At 41.2% G+C, this 17,730-nt stretch overlaps 1 protein-coding gene across 1 annotated transcript in view; it reads right to left on the reverse strand.

Moving 5' to 3' along the window:
- LOC110493923 (sulfotransferase 6B1) overlaps nt 1-17,730 on the reverse strand; it is a 41,537-nt gene that overhangs the window by 8,597 nt on the left and 15,210 nt on the right. The window contains 4 exon segments of the mRNA XM_036949910.1: nt 1,053-1,101; nt 1,103-1,213; nt 3,239-3,333; nt 7,136-7,262. Of these exon segments, the coding sequence (XP_036805805.1) occupies nt 1,053-1,101; nt 1,103-1,213; nt 3,239-3,333; nt 7,136-7,262 (382 nt within the window).

Raw genomic sequence — 17,730 nt, forward strand, 5'->3', positions numbered from 1 at the left:
AATGAACAGAGCATTTGATCACCCTCACAGCTATCCTCCAATCAAGGATTATGTAAATGTTGGAACCGTTTTTTGTTTGTCCAGTCTTTCAAAAGTTCCTAGCTCACATCTAAATTCTTAAAGTAAATGCATACTGCATTTCCAACTACTAATTTTGATAATGATTTGATTTTAAGCCTCAAAGTACAACAACTTGCCTAGCTAACAGATAAATTCTGTTTTTGTCTTTGTTATAAATTCTAATTCTATTTTCGCGGCGCCACATGCTGTCATGGAAAACATTAATGGTATTTTCAACAACCAATGAGCAACTCTGCCATAAATCCAGCACATATTGAACATTGAGATTGCCTAAAGGCCAATCTCTTTGTCAATAACAGGGAGTGGCAAAGAGTGGAATTTTAGCTAAAGAGACTGGTACTCAGTCTAGAATGCAGTCAGGAGGCAAGATCAGGTGGGACCATTCTAGGCAATAAAGCTGCAATATGTCACTTTTCGGGCGACCCAACACAATGCACATAATGGGAGTTATCGATCTGTCATTCTCATTGAAAATAAGTCTAAGAAGCGGTAGATCTTTTCTATTTGCGCTATTTCTATACTTCCAGTTCTTACATTTAGTTTTTGCGTCTTTTCTTTTCTTTTTTCTTTTTTTACACAAGCTTCAAAAATATGAAAATACAATATGCTAGGTTATGGAAAAGATATTTCACAGCGGTTCAGATGGTAAAATGATTCTCTACACAATGACGGCTTGTTTTGTCACATAAACTGAAATTAGGCAAACTATTAGAATTTTAGCAACCAGGAAATGGCGTAGCGATTTGACATTCTCATTGACCTCCATACAAAAACACAAACTGCTGGAAAGACAGATTTTGGCCCAAGTTATCCCTGACTTCACCTCTTCACTGGTGTGATTCAGTAAATGATTTCAGTAAATTACGGACCGAGACCATTCCACAATCCCCTACCCGATTTCATCGTGGGGGACAATAATGAGAGGAATAAAGTAAAGTGAATACAATTTATTTGAATTATTATGAACTTACCTTTTCGGAAAAACACATTGCCATGTTTTCCATGGGTGTTCTTGGAACTTACTTTCCTTCATAGCATTGAAGGTGCTCTGCCCTGCAATTGTCTGGACTTGCTCTTCAGTCAATGAGAAATCAAAGAACTTGGATATCTGCTGCACCCCCTGACCTAGATTCTGAAGAATAAACAGAGGAGTTTAAACTTGTGCATCCAACTTTGTGCATTCCACAACTCTCAAAAAAGCCAGGAGGACATCAATATGATGTAAGACAATGATAAAAGTGAATATTAATGACATATAAATGTACATTACTCAGACATAATTAGGATTGTAAAACTCCCAGTAATTTACCACATCGGAAATGTTGGTAATTAAAATCCTTAGTGTCGATTGATGCACCCGTGAGTCAATTTAATTAACATAATACAAAAATATGTCTTAATATATATATATATATATATATATATGTATATATTTTTTTATCTGTGTCTAGTAGTTAGACCATGTGGTTCAAGAGAGCCTAATTACTGAAAAAAATGTAATTTCCAATTATTTCTGGAACTCTTCCAACTATTGACTTCTCAGAACTGCCGACTGGTTCGGCCCAAAAACATTTACAGCAAAGATATATTGGCATAGTAAAAGAAAATATAAAGGATATTCCATGCTGAAACCCTCATGGTAAACAACGGTATTCAGTAAATTGATTGGTTATATTTAGGATTATGTTATACAGCTTTGTGAATCAATTATTTTATATTAAAAACATTTCATTGTATTATTTATATCTTTAACATGTTATGAAAACTCAAAAAAATCTGTTAGTTTACTGGTACATTTCAAAAGTTAGGCCTAATATTTTCACGTCTACATCCGCTCCCCCTCTCCGGCGCTCGACATGGCCGGTTTACTCATCACTGGCTCTGATTACCATCATTACGCACCACCTGGCACCGCGTACCTGCACCTCATCACACCTCATCATACCTGGACTCCATCACTTCACTTATTACCTCCTCTATATCTGTCACTCCCTTAGTTCCATTTCCCAGGCAGTATTAGTTATGTGTTTCATGTCCTGATGCTACTCTTGTTTTGTATTGAGCCAGCACACCAGTCCGTTCAGCAGTCTGCCCAGGTCAGCGATGCCAGTTTGTTTCTCCCGGATAAATATGACGGAACCCCATCTAAATGCAGTGGCTACCTACTCCAGTGCTCCCTCTATTTTGCACACCAGATGGGAATTCCCACCACTGAGAGGTCCAAGGTTGCTACGGTTATTTCTCTGCTGACTGGGCGGGTGTGGGCTACGGCAGTCTGGGAGAGAGGAGAGGAGTCGCTGGCTTCATATGAGGGGTTCATGGCTCTGTTCAGAGGTATCGTTGACCATCCACTGGAGGACAGAGAGGGGAGTGAGGGCCTATTTCAACTACGGAAGGATGATCAGACTGCCGAGTAAGCGCTCACCTTCCGGACAGTAGCAGCATTCAGCAGATGGAATGAGCCTGCACTCCATACGCTATTCAGAAGAGGACTGCGTGAGGAGGTCCAGAAGAACTGGCATGTAGAGATGACAGCCTCTCCTTGGTCGCACTCATCACGATGGCCATCCATCTGGCTAACCTACTTCGGGAGCGTTGGTACCCTCATCGCTTCTCTCCCTCCCTCAGTGATGACTCTGTAGCAGAGCCTGAACCGATGGAGGTGAAGGTCACATGCCTCCCCGCGGCTGAGCGACACAGAAGGAAACTGCTGGGGCTCTGTCCTTATTGTGGTCAAGGAGGCCCCCAATTTCAGCAGTGTCCGTTATGTTCCAACTCGGGATCCACAAGAGCAGAGGGACAGTCACATGATTTTCCACCTCCTGGGGAAGGTGTGAGTATCCAATCTTCATAATTTTCTTCCAAACCCTTTTCAGTGTTGATCACACTAGCTGGCTGTCCCTCATGTACTGTTTCTACAATGCTAGTGGATTCCGGTGCCGTGGGGAACTTTATTGACCAGACCGTTGCCTCCTCTCTGAACATCACCTCATACCCGCTCTCCTCTCCGTTTCCTGTCCAAGCCCTAAATTGGCCACTAGGATCCAGAACCATCACACACAACTCACCGTAGAGTCCATTAATCTGAAAAACATTCCCTTCAATAGTGCATCAATATTCACTATTTTTGCAACACTGTACATACTATGGGTTTTACCTCCTTCATTTGCTCATAAGTGGCCATCAATATGTTAGGATTGTCCATTAGTTTCTCCCAGGCGAGGGCATGGTTGAAGTAAGAGCCCCAAGCCACTGTAAAAAATAAATAAAAATAGCATAATCCATTCAGCAGTCATGTACATAATGTTTTTGTAGTGCGCTGTGTTGTACCATAACTATAGTGTGATTATCCATTTGTTAGTGCGATACTGTGGAAAGAATTTCATTTTCATTAATTGCATTTATCTGACAGGGATCTGACATCAGTGAAGACTTCTGTAAATGTGCCAGATGTAGCCAGCTAAAAAAAAAACATTTACACAGAGCAGCTCAAAGGTTTAAAAACAGAAATGTCTGTAAACATTGTGCTGATTGTCCTTCAGCCACACTCTGGGTTCAAATACATGTGTATTTAGATATTAGTATTTTTGTGGTAAATCTAATTATTTCTATTTCAAAGTATTTCAAAAATAATTTCCTATAACTACTTTTTGAAACCTGTCTGCCAACAGCTAGTTTTCAGTTTTCTCCTAGCCACTCAGACCCAGTCCTAGCTAAATTTGTGAGAAATATTTTCCAAACATTCTATGGATGTATGAAAATGCTCACTTGTCAGAAAACGTAAAAACAAAAATGCATCACTCTTCCTGGGGGTGTATATGAACAAGATTTAATTTTGCTGAAACGCTGTCAGTTCCACTAATTGTTACTCAAGTGATTTGATATTGTTATAAAAATGGCTTCATTGAGCTTAAGTTGGAATGTGAAGCTAACTGAAGCTAGCTAGCTTTAGAAAATCCCAAATAGATATAGCTAGTTTTGTAGTATATGTCTCAGCACTCAATGTTATTAATGTGCTTGTTGAAAGCCAGACCACTTTAGAACTCTTACATACTCTTATTAGGTGTGCTTGCAAAGCAAAGCACAATTCTAGATTTCTTACTTGCTCATACTGTTATTTGATTTTAGTCAGCTTTAGAGCTAAACAATTTACGCAATTAACAAAAAACTAACCATGTGTCTAGACTGCCCCAACTCGGATTGCTTGAGAAATGCTTTTTATAGCAGTCATACTTTAACTACACTGAACAAAAATGTAAAGTGTTGGTCCTATGTTTCATGTGTTAACATCCCGGTTTGTGAGCATTTCGCCTTTACCAAAAGAATCCATCCACCTGACAGATGTGGCATATCAAGCAGCTGATTAAACAGCATGATCATTACACAGGTGCATCTTGTGCTGGGGACAACAAAAGGCCACACTAAAATGTGCAGTTTTGTCAAACACAATACAATGCCACAGATGTCAAGTTTTGAGGCCGTGTGCAATTGGCGTGCTGACTGCAGGAATGTCAACCAGAGCTGTTGCTAGAGAATGTAATATTAATTTGAGGCGGCTAATGAAAAGCTGTCATTTTAAAGAATTTTGCAGTACGTCCAACACGCCACAACCACAGACCAAGTGTATGGCGTCGTGTGGATGAGCAGTTTGCTGATGTCAACGTTGTGAACAGAGTGCCCCATGGTGGCGGTGGGGATATGGTATGAGCAGGCATAAGCTATGGACAACGAATTGCATTTTATCGATGGCAATTTGAATGCACAGAGATACTGTGAGATCTTGAGAACCATTGTTGTGCCATTCATCCGCAACCATCACCTTATGTTTCAGCATGATAATGCACAGCCCCATGTCCCAAGCATCTATACACAATTCCTGGCAGCTGAAAATGTCCCGTTTTTTCCATGGCCTGCATACTCACCAAACATGTCACCCATTGAGCAACGTTCTCATGTTCAGGCTATCTTCACATTCTTAATAAAGTGTATAAACAGTGGTAATTACCATAAATTAGCATAACACTTAATTAATGGATTCAACGCCAAAAATAAGACCACAGTAGTAGACATTTTAAAAGCTACCACTCTAACCATTTCAGCTACAAACATTAAAACAATATTACAATTTTCTAAACATTTTAAAACCTGTTTAAGATGCTGCGAATTTTCGCATTTTTTTGTTAAAAATCGCGCAACATTTCAACGTCCTGCTACTCATGGCAGGAATATAGTATATGCATATGATTAGTATGTGTGGATAGAAAACACTGACACCAGTCTCTAAAACTGGTTAAATCATGTCTGTGGCTTTAACAGAACGTGTTTAGGAGTAAAAATCCAGAGGAAAAATGTTCACAAAAAACACCAAAAAACATTTCATCCGCCAGTCTATGTATTGTCTACGGCAACGGGAAAATAGATAGAGACCCGTTTATAATGCCTACAGCTTCCACACGATGTCGCCAGTACTGGCATTTTATTAGTAGTTTATCCTTGGTGTGATGACGAATAGGCACTTCCTGTCTTGGGGTCCACCGAAGGAAGTTATGAAAGGGAAAATATGGACGATGATTTCAAGACTTGCTGCTATCGAATACAGATCGCCCCTTGATCAATTTTATCGATTATTAACGTTTATTAATACCTAAAGTTGGTTTACAAAAGTAGTTTGAAGTGATTTGTAAAAGTTTATAGGCAACTTTTAGTAATTTTAAACAATGACGTTGCGTTTTGGAAAGGCGCTTTTTCCTGGATCAGACGGGCTTCATAAATCGACATTTTGGGTATAATTTGACGGATTTAATCGGGAAAAAGACCCAATTGTGATGTTTATGGGACATATAGGAGTGCCAACAAAGAAGCTCGTCAAAGGTAATGAATGTTTTATATTTTATTTCTGTGTTTTGTGTAGCGCCGGCTACGCTAATTATTTTGTTTGCGTCTCGTTCAGGTATTTCAGGGGGGTGCATGCTATCGGATAATAGCTTCTCATGCTTTCGCCGAAAAGCATTTTACAAATCTGACATATTGGCTAGATTCACAACGAGTGTAGCTTTAATTGAGTACCCTGCATGTGTGTTTTAATGAAAGTTTGAGTTTTATTGAGTACTACAGTTGGCGCTCTGAAATTTCCGCTGATTTTGGTCCCTGTACAGGGATCGCAGCCATAACTTATCTGTCACGTTCGTCATATGAAGGAGACCAAAGTGAAGCGTTGTATGTGTACATTCTTCTATTATTATTCAAACTAACAAAACAACAAAACGAACGAAACGTGAAGCTAATACGAATAGTGCAGACAGGCAACTAAACATAGCATAAGAACCCACAAACACAAAAGGGAAAATGGCCACCTAAATATAATCCCCAATCAGAGACAACGATAAACAGCTGCCTCTGATTGGGAACCATATCAGGCCACCATAGACATATAAATACCTAGACCTACAAAACCCCTAGACAATACAAAAACTAGCATACCCACCCTCGTCACACCTTGACCTAACCAAAATATAAAGAAAACAGAGATATTAAAGTTCAGAGCGTGACACAATCTAGCACCACACCATATTTTCTTCAGGAAATGTACTTTTCTAGTTATTATTATTTGATTTATTTGGCTGGCAATCTTTCCCTCTACCAATTTATTAAACCATAACCAGTCACTGCCATTACTACAGCTACTACTACTACCAGTCACTACCACTATTAAAACTTATTTCACAACCATAAATAATTTAAGACCAGCTAGAAAGCATAGACATTTTATTTAAGAAATGTAATTTTCTAGTTGTGCTATTCATTACATCCAGCCTATCCAACATGACACTGCATTTCTTTCAAACAATACGAATGTGTTGAGTTGTTCTTTAAATCGGCAGGTAATCTAGTGGTATGATCGAATCCCCGAGCTGACAAGGTAAAAATCTGTCGTTCTGCCCCTGAACAAGAATGTTAACCCTCTGTTCCTAGGCCGTCATTGAAAATAACAATTTGTTCTTATCTGACTTGCCTAGTTAAATAAAGGTCAAATAAAATAAATAAAACATCTCACCTTCACCCTCCATGAAGTCCGTGAAAAATGAATCCCAGGATTTGGCATTAGGCAAAACAGGGTTTGTGTTCATGAAGTGGTAGTATGATACGACTGTATCTTTTGGGTTTCGGAACACAACCAGCATCTGAAAGTCAAAGTTACCACAGATAATTGTTATACTATTGGTGCAATTGAGTTGTAAAGTTTGATATAAAACCACAACATATTTCAGATGAACATGGACAGAATATTTTCAGGCATTTCACAGGAAAAATATTTTGCAGTGAACATGTTGGTTAGTTAGTTGCCTACAATAGCAGATGACTAACATTATTAGCTTACTTATCTACAGTAAGTGCAGTCACTTGGAATCTGCATCCTAAGATGGAATCCGCAGTAGGGGAAAACAGCCACTGTCCGCCCCACCGAGGTGAGGAGCATTGTGTAACATGCAGTACATATTTTCTGTTCTATCACGTGTGCAATGATGTTCGGAAAAAAATATACACTGCTCAAAAAAATAAAGAGAACACTAAAATAACACATCCTAGATCTGAATGAATGACATTCTTATTAAATACTTTTTTCTTTACGTAGTTGAATGTGCTGACAACAAAGTCACACAAATTATCAATGGAAATCAAATTTATCAACCCATGGAGGTCTGGATTTGGAGTCACACTCAAAATTAAAGTGGAAAACCACACTACAAGCTGATACAACTTTGATGTAATGTCCTTAAAACAAGTCAAAATGAGGCTCAGTAGTGTGTGTGGCCTCCACGTGCCTGTATGACCTCCCTACAACGCCTGGGCATGCTCCTGATGAGGTCGCGGGATGGTCTCCTGAGGGATCTCCTCCCAGACCTGGACTAAAGCATCCGCCAACTCCTGGACAGTCTGTGGTGCAACGTGGCGTTGGTGGATGGAGCGAGACATGATGTCCCAGATGTGCTCAATTGGATTTAGGTCTGGGGAACGGGCGGGCCAGTCCATAGCATCAATTCCTTCCTCTTGCAGGAACTGCTGACACACTCCAGCCACATGAGGTCTAGCATTGTCTTGCATTAGGAGGAACCCAGGGCCAACCGCACCAGCATATGGTCTCACAAGGGGTCTGAGGATCTCATCTCAGTACCTAATGGCAGTCAGGCTACCTCTGGCGAGCACATTGAGGGCTATCCGGCCCCCCAAAGAAATGCCACCCCACACCATGACTGACCCACCGCCAAACCGGTCATGGTGGAGGATGTTGCAGGCAGCAGAACGTTCTCCATGGCGTCTCCAGACTCTGTCACGTCTGTCACATGTGCTCAGTGTGAACCTGCTTTCATCTGTGAAGAGCACAGGGCGCCAGTGGCGAATTTGCCAATCTTGGTGTTCTCTGGCAAATGCCAAACGTCCTGCACGGTGTTGGGCTGTAAGCACAACCCCCACCTGTTGACGTCGGGCCCCCATACCACCCTCATGGAGTATGTTTCTGACCGTTTGAGCAGACACATGCACATTTGTGGCCTGCTGGAGGTAATTTTGCAGGGCTCTGGCAGTGCTCCTCCTTGCACAAAGGCGGAGGTAGCGGTCCTGCTGCTGGGTTGTTGCCCTTCTACGGCCTCCTCCACGTCTCCTGATGTACTGGCCTGTCTCCTGGTAACGCCTCCATGCTCTGGACACTACGCTGACAGACACAGCAAACCTTCTTGCCACAGCTCTCATTGATGTGCCATCCTGGGTGAACTGCACTACATGAGCCACTTGTGTGGGTTGTAGAATCCGTCTCATGCTACCACTAGAGTGAAAGCACCGCCAGCATTCAAAAGTGACCAAAACATCAGCCAGGAAGCATAGGAACTGAGAAGTGGGCTGTGGTCACTGGGGTGTCTTGCTAATTGCCTATAATTTCCACCTGTTGTCTATTCCATTTGCACAACAGCATGTGAAATTTATTGTCAATCAGTGTTGCTTCCTAAGTGGACAGTTTGATTTCACAGAAGTGTAATTGACTTGGAGTTACATTGTGTTGTTGAAGTGTTCCCTTTATTTTTTGAGCAGTGTATATCTATTGTTTTTGCAGGAACTTCTTTGTGGTTGTAATATCGCAAATGGAAATGGCAGTTTCACCATTAAGGATTCCAGCATTAACCTACAAATATGTGTTTAATTATGAAGTCCAACACTCATAATACAGACACAAAAGACGCAACCCTTGTCAACTCCAGGGGATGTGTAATACTGATTGGCTGGATTTATTCCACATTACTTTGAAGTATTTATTTTACACATCTCAGGATCATTTGCCTATTTTTAGGAAAGCTCACTCTACCTTCCAAACTTTTATTTATTCTAGAATTGAGATAAATTGCTCTATAATTCCAACGCAAGACTTCAATGTCAATTGAAAGTGTCAACAGGATGTTTAATTGACATCTGTATTGGAATACGAGGAATACAATAGTTCAAATGAAAATGTGTCATTCATTCTACGCAGGGGCCAACTTTGGTTTTAGACGTAGGGGGAAAATATATTTTTTAATCCAGACGCATAAACACTCAACAGCCTACTCGACCGCTCGTAGGTGTCCGCATGGGCCTAAAGCACACCATTGCCTCATTTTGTATCACATTCCAATGATAAAACTGGGGGGTTGGGCAAAAATGCATTTTCAGAATGTGGGGGGTCCCCGACAGTCTCTTAGATACTTATTTATACTTAAAAATATATATATTTATGAAGTACTGGGATATCATTTGTTTGTGTATTTGAATTCTTCCCCCCTCTCCAGTGGAATTTGCACCCCTGATTCTACACATCACAATACATTAATTAAACAAATTTGACATATTTCATAATTCCAAATACAGTGCCTTGCGAAAGTATTCGGCCCCCTTGAACTTTGCGACCTTTTGCCACATTTCAGGCTTCAAACATAAAGATATAAAACTGTATTTTTTTGTGAATCAACAACAAGTGGGACACAATCATGAAGTGGAACAACATTTATTGGATATTTCAAACTTTTTTAACAAATCAAAAACTGAAAAATTGGGCGTGCAAAATTATTCAGCCCCTTTATTTTCAGTGCAGCAAACTCTCTCCAGAAGTTCAGTGAGGATCTCTGAATGATCCAATGTTGACCTAAATGACTAATGATGATAAATACAATCCACCTGTGTGTAATCAAGTCTCCGTATAAATGCACCTCCACTGTGATAGTCTCAGAGGTCCGTTAAAAGCGCAGAGAGCATCATGAAGAACAAGGAACACACCAGACAGGTCCGAGATACTGTTGTGAAGAAGTTTAAAGCCGGATTTGGATACAAAAAGATTTCCCAAGCTTTACACATCCCAAGGAGCACTGTGCAAGCGATAATATTGAAATGGAAGGAGTATCAGACCACTGCAAATCTACCAAGACCTGGCCGTCCCTCTAAACTTTCAGCTCATACAAGGAGAAGACTGATCAGAGATGCAGCCAAGAGGCCCGTGATCACTCTGGATGAACTGCAGAGATCTACAGCTGAGGTGGGAGACTCTGTCCATAGGACAACAATCAGTCATATATTGCACAAATCTGGCCTTTATGGAAGAGTGGCAAGAAGAAAGCCATTTCTTAAAGATATCCATAAAAAGTGTTGTATAAAGTTTGCCACAAGCCACCTGGGAGACACACCAAACATGTGGAAGAAGGTGCTCTGGTCAGATGAAACCAAAATTGTAACTTTTTGGCAACAATGCAAAACGTTATGTTTGGCGTAAAAGCAACACAGCTGAACACACCATCCCCACTGTCAAACATGGTGGTGGCAGCATCATGGTTTGGGCCTGCTTTTCTTCAGCAGGGACAGGGAAGATGGTTAAAATTGATGGGAAGATGGATGGAGCCAAATACAGGACCATTCTGGAAGAAAACCTGATGGAGTCTGCAAAAGACCTGAGACTGGGACGGAGATTTGTCTTCCAAACAAGACAATGATCCAAAACATAAAGCAAAATCTACAATGGAATGGTTCAAAAATAAACATATCCAGGTGTTAGAATGGCCAAGTCAAAGTCCAGACCTGAATCCAATCGAGAATCTGTGGAAAGAACTGAAAACTGCTGTTCACAAATGCTCTCCATCCAACCTCACTGAGCTCGAGCTGTTTTGCAAGGAGGAATGAGAAAAAATGTCAGTCTCTCGATGTGCAAAACTGATAGAGACATACCCCAAGCGACTTACAGCTGTAATCGCAGCAAAAGGTGGCGCTACAAAGTATTAACTTAAGGGGGCTGAATAATTTTGCACGCCCAATTTTTCAGTTTTTGATTTGTTAAAAAAGTTTGAGATATCCAATAAATATCGTTCCACTTCATGATTTGTCCCACTTGTTGTTGATTCTTCACAAAAAAATACAGTTTTATATCTTTATGTTTGAAGCCTGAAATGTGGCAAAAGGTCGCAAAGTTCAAGGGGGCCGAATACTTTCGCAAGGCACTGTACTATGTATCATGTGGTTCAAACATTTCATTTTAAAACTCATTATCCTATTAAAGGCTCAGTGCAGCCATTTTTATCTCAATTTCAAATCATTTCTGGGTAACAATGAATGTATTTACTGTAACAGTTTTCCATAAAAAAATACAAATAAAAAAATATATTTCTCAAGCAAGAATTTTGCCCAAGACTGTCTGGGTGGGGTCTGAGTAATGTGGGGGAGGGCACCTAAGCAGTCTATTACCACAGGTTGTGTTCAGCTGTTCAGATGTTGCATGCGTCAACCAATGGTTGCATGCCACATCATCATCTGTGCCATCGGGTACCAGATTGCTATAACATATGATGTGGTAAAATACCTATCCAGGCATTTGTAATATATGGCATGCTTCCGCAACGTCTGAGCAGAGGAACACGACTGTTGTGTGGATCAATCCACTAGACAGGAGGGGCCTAATGAGAGGGATATGTAACCTGAAAACTAGCTGTTATTGGTAGAGGGGTTTATAACTCTTTGTAATTGGTCTATAAGAGTTTGGACACCTAATCATTCAAGGGATTTTCTTTATTTTTACTATTTTCTACATTGTAGAATAATAGTGAAGACAAACTGTGAAACAGCACATATGGAATCATGTAGTAACTAAAAAAGTGTTAAACAAATCAAACTACATTTTATATATGAGATTCTTCAAAGTAGCCATCCTTTGCCCTGATGACAGCTTTACACACTCGGCATTCTCTCAACCAGTTTCATGAGCTAGTCACCTGGAATCTATTTCAATGAACAAGTGTGCTTTGTTAAGTTCATTTGTGGAATTTCTTTCCTTCTTAATGTGTTTGAGCCAATCAATTGTTGTGACAAGGAAGGGGTGGTAGCCCTATTTGGTAAAATACCAATTCCTTATTATGGCAAGAACAGCTCAAACAAGCAAAGAGAAACAACAGTCCATCATTACCTCAAGACATGAAGGTCAGTCAATCTGGGAAATTTCAGGAATTTTGAAAGTTTCTTCAAGTGCAGTCGCAAAAACCATATAAGCGCTGATGAAACTGGCTCTCATAAGGACCGCCACAGGAATGGAGACCCAGAATAACCTCTGCTGTAGAGGATGAGTTCATTCGAGTTACCAGCCTCAGAAATTAAACCCAAATAAATGCTTCAGAGTTCAAGTAACAGACACATCAACATCAACTGTTCAGAGGAGACTGCGTGAATCAGGCCTTCATGGTCGAATTGCTGAAAAGAAACCACTACTAAAAGGACACCAATAAGAAGAGACTTGGAACACGAGCAATGGACATTAGACCGGTGGAAATCTGTCCTTTGGTCTGATGAGTCCAAATTTGAGATTAATGGTTCCAACGGCCATGTCTTTGTGAGATGCAGAGTAGGTGAACGGATTATCTCTGCATGTGTAGTTCCCACCGTGAAGTATGGAGGAGGAGGTGTGATGGTGTAGGGGTGCTTTGCGGGTGACATTGTCAATGAATTATTTAGAATTCAAGGCACACTTAACCAGCATGGCTACCACAGCCTTCTGCAGCAATACGCCATCACATCTGGTTTGTGCTTAGTGGGACTATAATTTGTTTTTCAACAGGATAATGACCCAACACACCGCCAGGCTGTGTAAGGGCTATTTTACCAATAATGAGAGCGATGGAGTGCTGCATCAGATGACCTGTCCTCCACAACCACCACTAAACCAATTGAGATGATTTGGGGTGAGTTGGACTGTTGGAAAAGCATTCCAGGTGAAGCTTCTACCCCCAAGCTATAAGACTGATGAGCAATTAATCAAATGGCTACCCGGACTATTAACATTGACCCCCCCCCCCCTTTGATTTTACACTTCTGCTACTCACTGTTTATTATCTATGCATAATCACCTTACCCCAACCTACATGTACATACTACCTTGACAAACCTGTACCCCCGCACACTGACTCAGTACCGGTAAACCCTGTATACCGGTACCACCTGTACTCGGTACCGGTACACCCTGTGAGCCTACAGACGAGGTAAATGCCTTTTATGCTCGCGTCGAGGCAAGCAACACCAAAGCATGCACGAGAGCACCAGCTGTTCTTATTGACTGTGTGATAATGCTCTCGGTAGCCGAACAAAACCTTTAAACAGGTCAACATTCACAAAGCCGCTGGGCCAGACGGATTACCGGGGCGTATACTCAAAGCATGCGTGTACCGACTGTCAAGGGTCTTCACTGACATTTTCAACCTCTCCCTGACCAAGTCTTTCAAGTAGACCACCATAGTCCCTGTGCCCAAGGAAGTGAAGGTAACCTGCCTAAATGATTACTGCCCCGTGGCACTCAAGTTGGTAGACATAAAGTGCTTTGAAAGGCTGGTCATGGCTCACATCAACAGCATCCTCTCGGACACTCTAGACCAGGGCTGCCCAACACTCTTCCAGGAGATCTACCATCCTGTGGCTTCAGTCCTACCCTAATTTGAATTAACATCTGATTATACTAAGTAGCTGCTCAACAAGACCTTAACTAGCTTAATCAGATATGCTAAACTAGGGTTGGACTGAAAACCTAGTAGATCTCCAGGAAGAGGGTTGGGCAGCCCAACCCACTCCAATTCGCATACCACCCCAACAGATCCACAGGTGACACAATCTCAATCGCACTCCACACTGTCCTTTCTCTCCTGGACAAAAGGAACATCTATGTGAGAATTCTGTTCATTGACTACAGCTCAGCTTTCAACACCATAGTGCCCACGAAGCTCATCACTTAAGCTAAGGACTCTGGGACTAAACACTTCCCTCTGCAACTGGATCCTGGACTTCCTGACGGGCCGCCCCCAGGTGGTAAGAGTAGGCAACAACACGTCTGTATTCCCTTTACACACACAACAGCGTTGCCAAACACGACTCCAACACCATCAAGTTTGCTGACGACACAACAGTGGTCACCGACAGCGATGAGACGGCCTATAGGGAGGGGGTCCGATAACTGGCAATGTGGTGCCAGGACAACAACCTCTCCCTCAATGTGAGCATGACAAAGGAGCTGTTCGTGGACTACAGGAAAAGGCGGGCCGAACAGGCCCCCATTAACATTGATGGGGCTGTAGTGGAGCAGCTCGAGAGTTTCATGTTCCTTGTTGTCCACATTACCAACAAACTATCATGGTCCAAACATACCAAGACAGTCGTGAAGAGGGCACGACAAAACCTTTTCCCCCTCAGGAGACTGAAAAGATTTGGCATGGGTCCCCATATCCTCAAAAAGTTCTACAGTTGCATCATCGAGAGCATCCTGACCGGTTGTATCACTGCATGGTATGGCAACTGCTCGTCATCTGACCGTAATGCGCTACAGAGGGTAGTGCGAACGGCCCAGTAAATCACTGGGGCCAAGCTTCCTGCCATCCAGGACCTATCTAATAGGCGGTGCCACATGAAAGACCCCCCCCCCCCCTCCCCCACACTCAACTAACCTGTACCTCCACACACTGACTCGGTACCAGTGCCCCCTTGTATATAGCCTCGCTATTGTTATTATTATTGTGTTACTTTTAATTATTACATTTTATTTTAGTCTACTTGGCAAATATTTTCTTAACTCTTCTTGTTAGGGCATGTAAGTAGGCATTCCACAGTTAAGTCTACACTTGTTGTATAATCGGCGCACGTTACAAATAAAGTTTTATTTGATATAGCCTCATTATTGTGATGTAATTTCATTGTGTTACTTTTAATTTTTTACTTTAGTTTATTTAGTAAATATTTTCTTAGCACCATTTCTTGAACTATATTGTTCTTGATGCTTACCCATCCCTTTAGCGGGATAATTGTCATCAACAACCGCTGAATTGCATAGCGCCACATTCAAATAATATTACAAAAAATATTTATTTTCATGAAATCACAAGTGCAATATAGCAAAACACAGCTTAGCCTTTTGTTAATCCACCAGTCGTGTCAGATTTTGAAAATATGCTTTACAGCGAAAGCAATCCAAGCGTTTGTAAGTTTATTGATTGCTCGACAAAACATTATGTACACCTAGCATCAAGTAGCTTGGTCACGAAAATCAAAAAGCAATCAAATGAATCGTTTACCTTTGATGATCTTCGGATGTTTTCACTCACGAGACTCCCAGTTACTCAATAAATGTTCCTTTGTTCCATAAATATTATTTTTATATCCAAAATACCTCCGTTTGTTTGGCGCGTTATGTTCAGAAATCCACAGGAAAGAGCGGTCACGACAATGCAGACAAATTTGAAATAGTATCCGTAATGTCCACAGAAACATGTCAAACGTTTTTATAATCAACCCCCATGTTGTTTTTAAAATATATAATCGATAATATATCAACCGCAACTGTCTTTCTCAGTAGGAGAGGGAAAGGTAATGGCTGCCCAAACTCTGTTGCGCCAAGCAAAATACTGCTGGCACCCGGCCATACAATGACGCGATGTTGTCTTTCTCGCTCATTTTTCAAAATAAAAGCCGGAAACTATATCTAAAGACAGTTGACATCTTGAGGAAGCGATAGGAAAAGGAATCTGGTTGATATCCCTTTAAATGGCTACAGAGGGTAGTGCTTACGGCCCAGTACGTCACTGGGGCCAAGGTGCCTGCCATCCAGGACTTCAATACCAGGCGGTGTCAGAGGAAGGGCCAAAAAATTGCCAAGGACTCCAGCCACCCTAGTCATAGACTGTTCTCTCTGCTACCACGCGGCAAGCGGTATCGGAGCGCCAAGTCTCGGTCAAAAAGGCTTCTTAACAGCTTCTACCCAAGCCATAAGACTCAGATAATCAAATGGCTACCTGGACTATTTGCATTGCCCCCCCCCCATTTTTTACACTGCTGCAACTCTCTGTTTATTATCCATGCATAGTCATTTTACCTCTACCTACATGTACATATTACCTAAATTACCTCGACTAAGCGGTGCCCCCACACATTGACTCTGTACCGGAACCCACTGTATATAGCCTCACTATCTGTTATTTTATTGCTGTAACTTAATTATTTGTGATATTTCTATATATTTTTCGTTTCGCATTGTTGGTTAAGGGCTTGTACATTAAGTAAGCATTTCACTGTATGGTCTACTACACCTTTTGTATTCGGCGCATGTTACAAATAAAATTAGATTTGATTGCTGTGCTTATAATGGGAAAACAATTGCCAAATAGTTCATCAACATTTTAAGCTAAATGATCAGGCTCATTGCTTTTAAAAGGTTTTTGATGCAAGTGGTTGTATTAATTTGGGATCAATTGCATCCCACAAATGTCCCAGAGTATGTTTGGAATATTTATTTTTTTGCACAGAAGGACAAGTTGACCAATGGAATAGGTTAACCTTTGTACTATGGGGGATAGTAGACTGACATAGGCTAGTGCTTTTGCTGTTCGTTTGGCCTACTCATCTTGCTGGCAGACGAAAAGTAGCCTAAATGTGGGACAGTTCTAACATCTTAAATATGTGCACAGTTACGTCCCCGATGTCTGTCTTCATTCACTTGTAGCCTACTTCGTAGCTGAAATGCCTGTGAGAAGGACCCTATCACTTGAAGGGCATTTGCTACATCTGAGAGAGCCATGCTGAGTGAGAGGTGCTCCGGAGCATGGCAGCCGGGAGAAGGGAATTATAATTAGCCTATTATATTCAGCCCAAGCTGCCACTTTGGCCACAAAAGGCAAGGATTTTTTATGTTTACTGACACCGACCATATTCAACGGGTGTTGAGCGTTCGTAAATTCATCGGTTATTCTACGCTCTTGCACAATCAGATGAGAGTGCTCTAAAATCGGAGTAGATAGCCAGAGTGAATCTACGAATGCAACCTATTGACTTGATTATTCACGTCATTCTAGCTTAGCTAAGTGCTATAGTCATTGTGCATTCTTAATATACATTGTTAATGAAGTCGCAAGATGTCTAGCTATTCATTTGTTATGCTAACAAGCTAGCAAGAAGTCGCATAGCAACAGCATTGCCTTCTGGTGGACATGCAAAGTACTAGTATACTCAACTGAAAGTATACCGTTCATTTACAGTATTCTAAAATTAACTAATAGTATATAGTATGTAGTCTCATTAAGTATGTTAGTATGGGTATTCAAAAACAACAATAGCCCAACGTTT

The sequence above is a fragment of the Oncorhynchus mykiss genome, chromosome 17, assembly GCF_013265735.2.
Source record: "Oncorhynchus mykiss isolate Arlee chromosome 17, USDA_OmykA_1.1, whole genome shotgun sequence".
Taxonomy (NCBI): domain Eukaryota; kingdom Metazoa; phylum Chordata; class Actinopteri; order Salmoniformes; family Salmonidae; genus Oncorhynchus; species Oncorhynchus mykiss.